This window comes from Dermochelys coriacea, chromosome 3 (genome assembly GCF_009764565.3).
Source record: "Dermochelys coriacea isolate rDerCor1 chromosome 3, rDerCor1.pri.v4, whole genome shotgun sequence".
Lineage (NCBI taxonomy): Eukaryota > Metazoa > Chordata > Testudines > Dermochelyidae > Dermochelys > Dermochelys coriacea.
This window is the reverse complement of record NC_050070.1, coordinates 62789509-62802517: the sequence shown is the minus strand read 5'-3', so window position 1 is coordinate 62802517 and position 13009 is coordinate 62789509. Positions and strand designations below refer to the sequence as shown.

Below are 13009 nucleotides of genomic sequence, written 5' to 3'. Positions count from 1 at the left end.
AGGGGCATATAATTGTGAAATTCACTGAGTTTCAGCCACCTGAGAACTACATTTGCAAATGGCTAAAGCTGTGGTGGCTCTATTCTTTCCGCTCTGCCTCAACACATTGATGGAAATCCATTTCCACAACATAAATACTGACACTAGCCAGAGACTGTTAACTTTCCAAAGTCTGTCAGATAGTCAGTGGTCTAATTGTACCAATTCTACCAAGCCAGAGTGTCAAAACTATTGCAGTATTCAACAAGCCTTGGAAGGTCTTTCAAAAAATATAAATCAGCCTCCTGACACTTGTTTAAATGCAACTTATCTTCAGATGAAAATGGAACAATTGGAGACAGCTGTCATGGCACTCTTTTGGACACTGTGCTTCAGCAGTTCAAACTGATCAGCACCCAGCTACAGAATATGGACATAGATATAAGTGTTGCTGTTAACGTACTGTGCTCCCTGGAAACGTTTGTTGAGCTATTATGTGACCACTTCGAGGATTTTGAATTCAGTGCAAAGAAAATGTGTTTGCTACTTCTGAAAACAGTATATTCTGCTTATTAGCAATTCCTCGGTTACCTGAAAAAGCTGCCATTATCTGGCAGTTGCTAATAAGCGAAAGGCAGGTTTGCGAGGCTGCAGCCAGGAATTGCTGGGGTGTGCCTTCCCTGGCTGCAGCCCTGCAAACCTTCCTGTGGCAGGTGCTCCACATGTCCCAGTTTTTCCTTCTGTGGTTGCAAGCTCATAAACCTGCCTGCAGCTGTAGCCTTTCTTCCAAACAATATTGTTAATAAGTGGCATGCCATTGCCAATGTCCAAATCCCATTAATATTAAAGTCCATTGGGTTGGGATTGGTTCCTGGCAAAATGTTGCTATTAACTGGAAGTTGTTAATATCCAGATCACTAGTAAGTGGAATCTATTTACAATCAACATGAGTTTGTTGTCCTCGTAAAAGAAAACCAATTGAGGGTGAGTCTGAAGGGGCAGTAGAGCCAGTACTCGAATGAAGCCATCAGTTTTGCACTGAAACATTTGTTGTCAGAACTGACCAACTTGCAGCTTGTCTATGTCACAGACTAGATGCTTTCAATGTGCTGTAGGAGTTCTGTGAAGTCCAGTTTAAATTGGGTTCAGTGTATGTCAATGAAGTGCGCAGATATGCAGCAGTTTACCCTCAAGACTTGGACCAAAACTTTCCTTACAAACTCTTTCAGTTTCAGTTCTCTGCACAAAATGAAACAAGTTGCCATATGCACTGCATCAGCTGACACAGTGTCCGTATGAAATACTACATTTTTATGAAATATCAGAGAATTAGAATAGTGTATATGAGGTCTCTAGAGATAGCTGTTTTGTTATCAATGCCTATTTTTGCTTTTTTGTAAATTGTTTTGGAGAAGAATTGTTACGACAAAGTCTGCGCAAAGTTGGATAATAATTCTAGATGATCTTGGTTTAGTGAATACTGTTATACTTGGCTGCAGTAGTAGTATATATATGAAACCAAATTGCTCTATTTCTGCTTCCTCTGTAGTGAACTAGTTATCTGTTTTCTCTGTCAGTTCTTGCATGGAATTGCTAAGTGTCTAGTGTCTAAACTGACATGCGGTATTGAGCAGGTAGTGCTTCTGAGGAAACCTATTAACTGTAAATATAAATTGCTAGCTAAATCTAATTCTTAATGTCGGCTATGGCGTGTGTTTTGTTCCCTTATTCTGTTAATTTTTTAAATAACATGTTTTTCATCGTATCAGGAAGGTTCAAAGTTTTGGGGGTTTTTTGATTTTTTTTCAGGAGGTGATTTAGAATATGTGCCCAAGTCCATAAGAGTTCTTAATCCATCCCTGAACCCTGCCCTTACGCACCCTTATCTAATGAGCTAGATATTTTATGATGCCAAGGACTAGGGTAATTGTCAACTTTGTTTGGGGACTGGAAAGAATTTTTCCCATATGGCAAAATTGGCAAACTGCTGTGTAGGGTTTTTCACCTTCCATCCAGCATATCTGAGGTCTGGATTTGGGCAAGATAAATTACATTGTCACAACTTTTGTGGGCTCCATTGTGGTTGGTGGGTTAAAAAATGGTCAAATGTGAATCCCCTGCTTTGGCATGAGCTCGGAGGGCTGCTTCGGCATGAGCTCAGAGAAATTTGTTGCATGATTATGGGGTGTGTCTCGTTCAGTGTATGGCTCCTCCTTTCTCCTACCTTCTTCATGGAGGAAGGGAGCAGGATAAGACTCTGAATTCCAGAGCAGGCCTGAGCATGTAAAGAGGATATTGCCCTCACATGTGCCTGTCAGGTTTGTAGAACTAGGCACCATTAGTACCCAGATGAAATCCACACTGGAACAGCCCATCTAGGTAGTTGGGGGGAATGCTCTTCATTGGTTAAGGGTTTTAGTAAAGTTGTAGCCTCTGCATTGAACCATATTGTGGTGTATGTGCCTCATTGTTTCTGTGTCTGTGCCAATTTGTGGTCTGCTTATATACAGGACTTTCAGTAGCCATCTCTGTAGAAGAGTCTAAGATAAAGAGGAAGTACATGAGAGATAGTTAACTGCTTCTCTTTAGAGATGGCTAAATTGTAAAATACGGTAGACCTTATAAAATAATATATTGAACCCATGTTCATAAGTTACAAAAAAAAACCCTTCATCCTTGACCGGAGTAAAATCCAAAGAAGCCTAATGCTCTGATGTTGCCAGATGTTTAATAGTTAAATCATAACTGACTTCTCCTAACCTATGATTCCACTCCTGCTGTAAATAACCCAGAATTCAGGGCATTTTTCAGAAATGGATTAGAAACTGCCAAATGTGCTAGTCGTATCTTCCATTTCTTCCTCTCAGCACATTGATGTAGTTAACTTTAATTTCATTTAATTATTTCGTTAAGAATCATTAGGATCTTTCTTTCTGTATTGCAGATAGCTGGTGCTTTATGGTGGTACTTTGTCTCAAAAGGAATTGAGTACTTGGACACAATATTTTTCATCCTGAGGAAGAAATTTAACCAAATCAGTTTCCTTCATGTCTATCACCATTTCACTATGTTCACCTTGTGGTGGATTGGTATCAAGTGGGTTCCAGGAGGACAAGGTGAGTCAACTGTCTTTTTCTCTTAAGGCGATATAGACATAACAGTGAGAATCAGCCTATTTGGAATTAATAAGGAAACCACTATTTCATGGAGTTAACTGAATACTATATGATAAGTATATTGAAACAGCATTGGATCATAGCAGTTATGTAAGTGTAACTTCCTTCTGTGTGAAATGAGGGGGAGGAAGAGAGAGAACTGAGCTGTAGTTTTATGAATTGCAAAACACTTTACTCACGGGCATCAAATGCAAGACTAGGAGTACTTGTGGCACCTTAGAGACTAACAAATTTATTTGAGCATAAGCTTTCGTGAGCTACAGCTCACTTCATCGGATGCATTTGGTGGAAAATACAGTGGAGAGATTTATATACTAAAAATATATGTATATGTATATAAATCTCCTCACTGTATTTTCCACCAAATGCATCCGATGAAGTGAGCTGTAGCTCACGAAAGCTTATGCTCAAATAAATTTGTTAGTCTCTAAGGTGCCACAAGTACTCCTTTTCTTTTTGCGAATACAGACTAACACGGCTGCTACTCTGAAAAATGCAAGACTGAGATTTCGTCTTTACAAATTCCATCTTTAAAAAAATTGTCACCTTGCTACATGGAGCAAGGCAGATAAATTTGTCTCTCACACCAGAAGTTGGTCCAATAAAAGATAATACCTCACCCACCTTATCTCTCTAATATCCTGGTACTGACACAGCTGCAACAACCCTGCCTAATCTAACATTTTGCAGCTACAGAGAACTAAGAATCAGAACTATGGGCCAGTTTCTTCCCTGTTACTCCAGCCTAAAGCCATTGATGTTAATGGAGTTATTCTGGATTTTTACTAGAGTAGAAGTTGGCTCAGTATGTGAGTTTTGGGTTTGTTTTGTTTTATAACAAAACAAGTATCAAAATCTGAATTATTCATGTGAAGGTTAGCAATAAACCCGTATCAACCAGTTGTAGATGCTTTATAATGACACAAACCTATAATTAACGTTCTTTTCCTTTCTTTCTGTTCCTATAAAGTTCACATCAAGGAAATCTTACATCCATTGTTTTCGCCACACCCTTCTTTTCCTGTGTTGTTCCCATGTCATGTCTTGCTTTGCCTTGTCTCTCTCAAATTCTGCTGAGGCAGAGGTTGGAAGAAAATGTCCCATTCTATTTGGAAAGGGCTGTAAAATAACTATAAAAATAATTTACAATAATAATCCATGTAATCCAGACTAAAATTAATCCTTTGTTAAAATATTCATATATTAAATTGTATATTTTGGATTTTTTACACACACTGTATGTACATTAGAATATAAAATGTATGGTTTATATAAATATTTCAGCCCATGGAGTGAAATTCATATCTACAGTTTATTGGAGGATGGAATTCTCCCCAGTCCAGCCTTAGGGTGAGAGGAATCCTGGGTTCACTGCATGTTCAGTCACTACTGTACTCATTACATGAGGTTTGTGGCCATTGCATATGTGCAGTTTGTAGTCCCAACTTCCATTTTCCAGTGAACTCCTTACCTTTTAGCCCCTTATAGTTTGATCTTGTAAGTTGCTGAGTGCCCTCAACTCCTATACCTATGCATGGGGCCATTTCAGACCTCAGCTCAACTCTGTGGTCCAGCTGTTCAGCCTCTAGAATTCCTGGTACCAACAGAAGAAATGCAGCAGGTCTGTGTTGCGGCCCTTCTGAAGCAACAGAGGCCTGGCATGGGGTCAGGATTTCACCCAAAATAAACTAGGATAGGTGTCAAGTTGTTACAGATTTCTTTGTGTGTATCTGTTCCATTGTTTTCTAGCAGACAACACATTGCCTACATACCAGCAGGTCTAAATTTTCTTTCAGAGTGCCAATTCACAGTAATTCATAATGACAATGAATAGTCATTTGGCCAGGGAAAGAATGAGAATGATTCTATAGCCTGGTGGTCAGGCCACTCCCCTATGATATAGGAGATCCAAGTGCAAGTCCCTGCTCCCGGTGACTGTTCATTTCATAGAATCATAGAATATCAGGGTTGGAAGGGACCCCAGAAGGTCATCTAGTCCAACCCCCTGCTCAAAGCAGGACCAAGTCCCAGTTAAATCATCCCAGCTAGGGCTTTGTCAAGCCTGACCTTAAAAACCTCTAAGGAAGGAGATTCTACCACCTCCCTAGGTAACGCATTCCAGTGTTTCACCACCCTCTTAGTGAAAAAGTTTTTCCTAATATCCAATCTAAACCTCCCCCATTGCAACTTGAGACCATTACTCCTCGTTCTGTCATCTGCTACCATTGAGAACAGTCTAGAGCCATCCTCTTTGAAACCCCCTTTCAGGTAGTTGAAAGCAGCTATCAAATCCCCCCTCATTCTTCTCTTCTGCAGACTAAACAATCCCAGCTCCCTCAGCCTCTCCTCATAAGTCATGTGCTCTAGACCCCTAATCATTTTCGTTGCCCTTCGTTGTACTCTTTCCAATTTATCCACATCCTTCCTGTAGTGTGGGGCCCAAAACTGGACACAGTACTCCAGATGAGGCCTCACCAGTGTCGAATAGAGGGGAACGATCACGTCCCTCGATCTGCTCGCTATGCCCCTACTTATACAACCCAAAATGCCATTGGCCTTCTTGGCAACAAGGGCACACTGCTGACTCATATCCAGCTTCTCGTCCACTGTCACCCCTAGGTCCTTTTCCGCAGAACTGCTGCCGAGCCATTCGGTCCCTAGTCTGTAGCGGTGCATTGGATTCTTCCATCCTAAGTGCAGGACCCTGCATTTATCCTTATTGAACCTCATTAGATTTCTTTTGGCCCAATCCTCCAATTTGTCTAGGTCCTTCTGTATCCTATCCCTCCCCTCCAGCGTATCTACCACTCCTCCCAGTTTGGTATCATCCGCAAATTTGCTGAGAGTGCAATCCACACCATCCTCCAGATCATTTATGAAGATATTGAACAAAACGGGCCCCAGGACCGACCCCTGGGGCACTCCACTTGACACCGGCTGCCAACTAGACATGGAGCCATTGATCACTACCCGTTGAGCCCGACAATCTAGCCAGCTTTCTACCCACCTTATAGTGCATTCATCCAGCCCATACTTCCTTAACTTGCTGACAAGAATGCTGTGGGAGACCGTGTCAAAAGCTTTGCTAAAGTCAAGAAACAATACATCCACTGCTTTCCCTTCATCCACAGAACCAGTAATCTCATCATAAAAGGCGATTAGATTAGTCAGGCATGACCTTCCCTTGGTGAATCCATGCTGACTGTTCCTGATCACTTTCCTCTCCTCTAAGTGCTTCAGGATTGATTCTTTGAGGACCTGCTCCATGATTTTTCCAGGGACTGAGGTTAGGCTGACCGGCCTGTAGTTCCCAGGATCCTCCTTCTTCCCTTTTTTAAAGATGGGCACTACATTAGCCTTTTTCCAGTCATCCGGGACTTCCCCCGTTCGCCACGAGTTTTCAAAGATAATGGCCAAGGGCTCTGCAATCACAGCCGCCAATTCCTTCAGCACTCTCGGATGCAATTCGTCCGGCCCTATGGACTTGTGCACGTCCAGCTTTTCTAAATAGTCCCTAACCACCTCTATCTCTACAGAGGGCTGGCCATCTCTTCCCCATTTTGTGTTGCCCAGCACAGCAGTCTGGGAGCTGACCTTGTTAGTGAAAACAGAGGCAAAAAAAGCATTGAGTACATTAGCTTTTTCCACATCCTCTGTCACTAGCTTGCCTCCCTCATTCAGTAAGGGGCCCACACTTTCCTTGGCTTTCTTCTTGTTGCCAACATACCTGAAGAAACCCTTCTTGTTACTCTTGACATCTCTTGCTAGCTGCAGCTCCAGGTGCGATTTGGCCCTCCTGATATCTTTCCTACATGCCCGAGCAATATTTTTATACTCTTCCCTGGTCATATGTCCAAGCTTCCACTTCTTGTAAGCTTCTTTTTTATGTTTAAGATCCGCTAGGATTTCACCATTAAGCCAAGCTGGTCGCCTGCCATATTTACTATTCTTTCGAGTCATCGGGATGGTTTGTCCCTGTAACCTCAACAGGGATTCCTTGAAATACAGCCAGCTCTCCTGGACTCCCTTCCCTTTCATGTTAGTCCCCCAGGGGATCCTGGCCATCTGTTCCCTGAGGGAGTCAAAGTCTGCTTTCCTGAAGTCCAGGGTCCGTATCCTGCTGCTTACCTTTCTTCCCTGCGTCAGGATCCTGAACTCAACCAACTCATGGTCACTGCCTCCCAGATTCCCATCCACTTTTGCTTCCCCCACTAATTCTACCCGGTTTGTGAGCAGCAGGTCAAGAAAAGCGCTCCCCCTAGTTGGCTCCCCTAGCACTTGCACCAGGAAATTGTCCCCTACGCTTTCCAAAAACTTCCTGGATTGTCTATGCACCGCTGTATTGCTCTCCCAGCAGATATCAGGAAAATTAAAGTCACCCATGAGAATCAGGGCATGCGATCTAGTAGCTTCCGTGAGTTGCCGGAAGAAAGCCTCATCCACCTCATCCCCCTGGTCCGGTGGTCTATAGCAGACTCCCACCATGACATCACTCTTGTTGCACACACTTCTAAACTTAATCCAGAGACACTCAGGTTTTTCCACAGTTTCGTACCGGAGCTCTGAGCAGTCATACTGCTCCCTTACATACAGTGCTACTCCCCCACCTTTTCTGCCCTGCCTGTCCTTCCTGAACAGTTTATAACCATCCATGACTGTACTCCAGTCATGTGAGTTATCCCACCAAGTCTCTGTTATTCCAATCACGTCATAATTCCTTGACATCACCAGGACCTCCAGTTCTCCCTGCTTGTTTCCAAGGCTTTGTGCATTTGTATATAAATGTGATATAGCTTTAACAGGAGAGATTTAGTACGACTCGTGCTATAATATCAGGACATTCTCTTGAGAAATGGGAGAACCAAATTCTAATTCTTTCTGTTTATCAGACAGACAGGAATTGAACTAGGCTCTCCCACATTCTGGGCGAGCTGTCTAACCACTAGGCCAGAAGGGAGGCTAGCTACTTCATCTCATCTCCCCCCTTCATCATCATCTCTGGCAATTTTGTAATCTTGCCCTCTTTTGGTTTTCTCACAATGCTCAAAATTGAAACAAAACATTTAGAGTGGGTCAAAATAAAACATTTTGTCTAGACATTTCTGAAACATTTTGAAACTGTTTGGAGAACTTGACATGAATTCCTGAATACTTTCAGGTTGACCAAAACTGCATTTTTGGTAAACTATTCACTGAACATTTTTTGCCAAGCTCCAGTGATGGTGATATTGTCATGCACTACTGTCGGGGAATTCACATGCATGCTCTTCCTCAAGACCTGCAAGAGGTCGTTCACCAGTATCAGCAGCTGCAAAGGTGGTGCTGAAGAAGCAGCAGGCATGGATGTGAACAGCAAAAAGGGGATGGGCTGAAGCATGTTGTTTAGTGTTGCTTTGGGGCCCATCCAAAAGACTTTTCAGGCATCAGCAGGGGGGCAGTAAAAATGTTATAAAAGTGTGAGAAGTTTTTCAAAAGCAAAAATTCTTTACATGCTATAGTTTGAATGAATCGGTTTTTTGAAAATTCAAGTTGACAAGTGTCTCTTTAAGGTTCAGCCCTACATGGGGATTTTCAAATGAAATTACAGGGAAATCCTACAGTCCATGTTGTCTAAAAAAGTATTACTGTCTTGCAAGGGGTATCCTACCCTGCAGAGGAAATTACCTTGAGTTCTGGCAAGAAAAGACGCCCTCTCCTGCATGACAATAATTCTTTAGGCAATTTTTTGCTGTGTAGCAATGTGTGATTTGGTGTTTGGAATCCTAGGCCATTCTACATTGCAAATGTATATTATCTAATAAAACATGAATGTCTAAAGTGCACGTATTAATTTGTTTTAAAGGTTGAAGTATATTTACTACCTAAATAATACTTTTCATATACTGCTGTTGCATCCTATCAAACAGTGCTTTCTACTGAAAAGTTTTCTTCAAGAGTGAGTGCCTAAATTTTGACATTCAAGTCCATATTTTAAGGGTTTGTCTACATATGGAGTTGTTCCTGATGAACTCCATATTTGCGGTGCTGCTTCTGGTTAGGTTAACCCACAGAAACAAGGCACTCTTAGTCTGAAATAAGAGTGTCCACACATGGAGTTAATTGGGAACAACTCCACTGATACATAAGTCCTTAGGCACCTATGTAAATGGTTCTGGTTTTCAGAAGACTGTAATTCATTGATGTTAATGGATGTTGCTAGGTGCTCAGCTCTTTTGAAAATCATTCTGTGTATTTGGGTGCCTAATTTTAGCCACCATAGATGGCAATATTAGCCTAAATGCAAAGAATTATTAAATTTTAAGGACAATCCTGAAATATCAGTGCTATTGTTTTAAAGTTCTTTTTTTTTAATAATGGATTGTTAAAAGCGGTGTATTGCATGTTGCAAACACCCATGTAATTTTGCTCATGCGAGTAGTCCCATTGAAGTCAGTGGGACTACTCACATGACCAAGTAACTCATATTAGTACATGTTTGCAGGCTCAAACCTACATAGTCAAACCTGTCTAAAGGGACAAAAGATGTGGATTTCAACTTAAGTTCAGTTTTTATGCATATTACTATTTAGTGCTGACAATACACACAAGATTATAAGTACAAAATGTGCCAATTTTATTTTTACGGTGTAATACAAATAAATAGAGAGAACTTTTTGGTTTTCATGTTTAAAAATAACACTATATGGAATTTTTTTATATCTGAACAGCTTTTTTTGGAGCCCAAATGAATTCTTTTATTCACGTTATTATGTACATGTACTATGGATTAGCTGCCTGTGGCCCTAAATTTCAGAAATATCTGTGGTGGAAACGATACTTGACCATATTACAATTGGTAAGTAAAATCTCTCTCTAAATTTGCTTGCTGTCTGTCTCTCTGTCAAATGGAATGTGTACCAGCCAAGCACGAGGCTGGATGGCTGTCACTTATTCACAGATCAAGTCAGAAACTCTGTATTTCTAGAACTGCAATGGACTTTTGAAATAATTACATGTAAAATTGCTCTTTGAATACTCTTTAAAACAGTCAAAATATGCAATGAGCCAGTAATTAATTAAGTAATTAAACTGTTATTTTGCTTTTGCAAAATAATCAAATCTTTATCAGTTTGATTATAGAGGCATGACAGAAATAATGAATACCTGATTACCAGTAGGCAATTACACTGTGAAACTATTCTGTGCCCTTAACGTAATCTCTTATTTCAAAGGAAAAGACAATCACTGTCAAGTTGGATATTTAATCTTATGTACACAGCAGCACCTGCTAGTGCAGAGTGTAGTTAAGGGTCTGATGTTGTTTCCATTAGTTCTTCTTGCATTTTTAAATTAATTTTAGTGTTAGTGAAACAGCATTGGAGATTGAAGCATGTATTTCAAACCTTAGAGCAGGTGCAACACACCAAGTGATAATGACAGTTTCCTAATGGTGCCCTACTGAGCTATTTCAACTCTGAACTGCCAAGGATCTCCTCTAAGGGGAGAAAGCCTCCAGCTCTATTCATTTCCTGGTTTGTAAGACTGTCAATAATAGTGTCCTTTGGTTCCAGCTGTGAATTATGGGTTTTGTGTTGTGTGAACAAAAATCCATAATGTGCTAGACTGAGTCCACTTACTCTTTCCACATAAACTACCAAACAGCAGCCAAGAGGTAATGAATTGCAATCACTGGTGGGCTGTGACAACATACCCCATTACTATATATTGTGGTAAGCTGAACGGAGTTGCTCCCTCCTTTTTTTTTTATGTCATGGATCAAGGATTTTTCTGAGACAATTTCTTCTTTGCCCAAACTTTGTCTTTTCCCTTTGTACATGATGGTGGCATGTATTGTATTAAATTATGATCTACATGCTGTGTTTTATAATAAAACTTTAAAAATATATAGACCAAGGGTTGTATTATGTATGCTTATTGTATGCTACTTTTTATAGCAAGTACCCGTGCGCCGCTCCACGTCCATATTTTTTTAAATCATGGGGCCTCGGAACAGAAGAGTAATTCTGTATTCTTTATGTAAGCTTAAGCTAACTGTCAGACGTAAAATTGAAAAGGCTCTTTCTTGTTGATTTTATAGGCCTGGTCTATGCACAAACTTGCACCAAAATAACTGAATCAGTTTTAATACACACCTTTTGTTAATTCAGTGCAAGTCTGTGTGTGGATGCTCTTAATTCAGAATAAAGGTTTCTTATTTCAATTTAGCGTAAATAGATTTTTTTCCTAAATTAATCAGAATAGGATATTTGTATTCTGAAAGAAGTGTCCACAAACAGACTTGCACTGAAATAACAGACAGTGTAAATTAAGACTCAGTTAGTTAGTTATTTCAGTGTGAGATTGTAGGTAGAGCAGCCCTTAGCCAGGCCTTTACAATAGTTGTTTCCGTATGGTAAATAAAAATAGTAGTTGGAGCTGAGGGGAAGGAAGAGCTTTTTAAAATAATTGTATTACATTTAAAAAGAATTATTTGTAAGCATTGAAGGCTTGACCTTCCTCGGCAGTAGAGGGAGGGAATAGCGGGGAGTGGAGCCATCTTTGGCAACGGGGTCTGGAGGGTATCAGAAGTTGAGGTGCCCATGTTTATAATCAGCATATGCATATGTCGTTTTGAGAACAGAATACTGAGATTTGTATAGCTGCTGTGCAGCTTTCCATGATCTCTGCCAGATGCTGTAAAGGAACAGCAGTCTAATCTCTAGCAACTTCCTTATAAAACTTAAAATGCTGTGAATGTAAATGTTTTGCTACTGTTTGTATTTGTTAGTATAGAGAAATATTGCAATTATATATTACTTATGATAAGTCTTATGTAAACTATGAATTGTGTTTCACAATCGGTAGTTTTTTCTTTATAGTTAATACTTTACTGTATTTTCAATAAAAGTTGGTATATTCAAATCTAACATAGTATCAAATGGTTTATTATGCAATATTTTATATTTTTCAGATTCAGTTCCATGTGACTCTTGGACACACAGCCATGTCTATTTATATCGACTGTCCCTTCCCTAAATGGATGCACTGGGGTGTAATGATCTATGCTATCACCTTTATTTTCTTGTTTGGTAACTTCTACTATCGGACATATAAAATGCCCAAGGAACCCATTAAGAATGGCAAAATAGTGAATGGTACTGTTGCAAATGGTGTAAGCAAACGAGAAAACAATCTAGCGGTGGAAAATGGAAAAAAGCAGAAAAAGGGAAAAGCAAAAGGAGAGTAACTTATCCAGGCCTTAACCATTGCTGGCAGTGGGGAACCTCCAGTTTGGTTTAAAAAGAAAAAGAAATACTATGTACCAATTAACCCTTAGGTTACCGAAGAGCTAGGACACAGATATTTTCATTATTTATGAAGATTGTTTTAACGAAAATACTTTAAGTTAAATTTCTGTTGTAATTATATAATTATCAAGCATTTGATGATCTCTGTGTAAACTTTTAGACCGCTGGCGCTGGTGAATGTAAGAAAGAATTGCCGTAAATAATGTGTTTTAGCAGTCCAAAGGTTAATATTACCCATGATCCAATGATTTGTTGAAGCCCACATTTCTGTGTGGAAAAAGGTAGCTTTTGATTATTTCTGTTTCTGCCAGAAATGTATTAAATTCCAAATTATGATGATGTATGTTTTTATCTGAATGTACAATTTCTCTTATTATTAGTTAAGGATATCTCAAGACACAGTTATGTTTATATGCTGAACAGAGTCTGTTGACTTATCAGACTCTCCTTGTTTTGATTTAGTGTCTGCTACAATTTTTCTTCTATTGTGGAAATATACCTGCCTCTTCATCTGCTGAAAAGAACATTTAACATTAAATAACTTTAATTTCTGAAATATGGAGTCTT

General features: G+C 39.9%; 1 protein-coding gene across 2 annotated transcripts in view; it reads left to right on the top strand.

Moving 5' to 3' along the window:
* The window catches only part of ELOVL4 (ELOVL fatty acid elongase 4), a 63871-nt gene extending 51424 nt beyond the window's left edge, over nt 1–12447 (top strand). For both annotated transcript variants that reach the window (XM_038393579.2, XM_038393580.2), the window contains exons 4-6: nt 2924–3095; nt 9863–9990; nt 12106–12447. In XM_038393579.2, coding sequence (XP_038249507.1) covers nt 2924–3095; nt 9863–9990; nt 12106–12381 — 576 coding nt within the window. In that variant the 3' untranslated portion in view covers nt 12382–12447. The remainder of the gene's footprint in view (nt 1–2923; nt 3096–9862; nt 9991–12105) is intronic.
* Nucleotides 12448–13009: the final 562 nt, after the last annotated feature.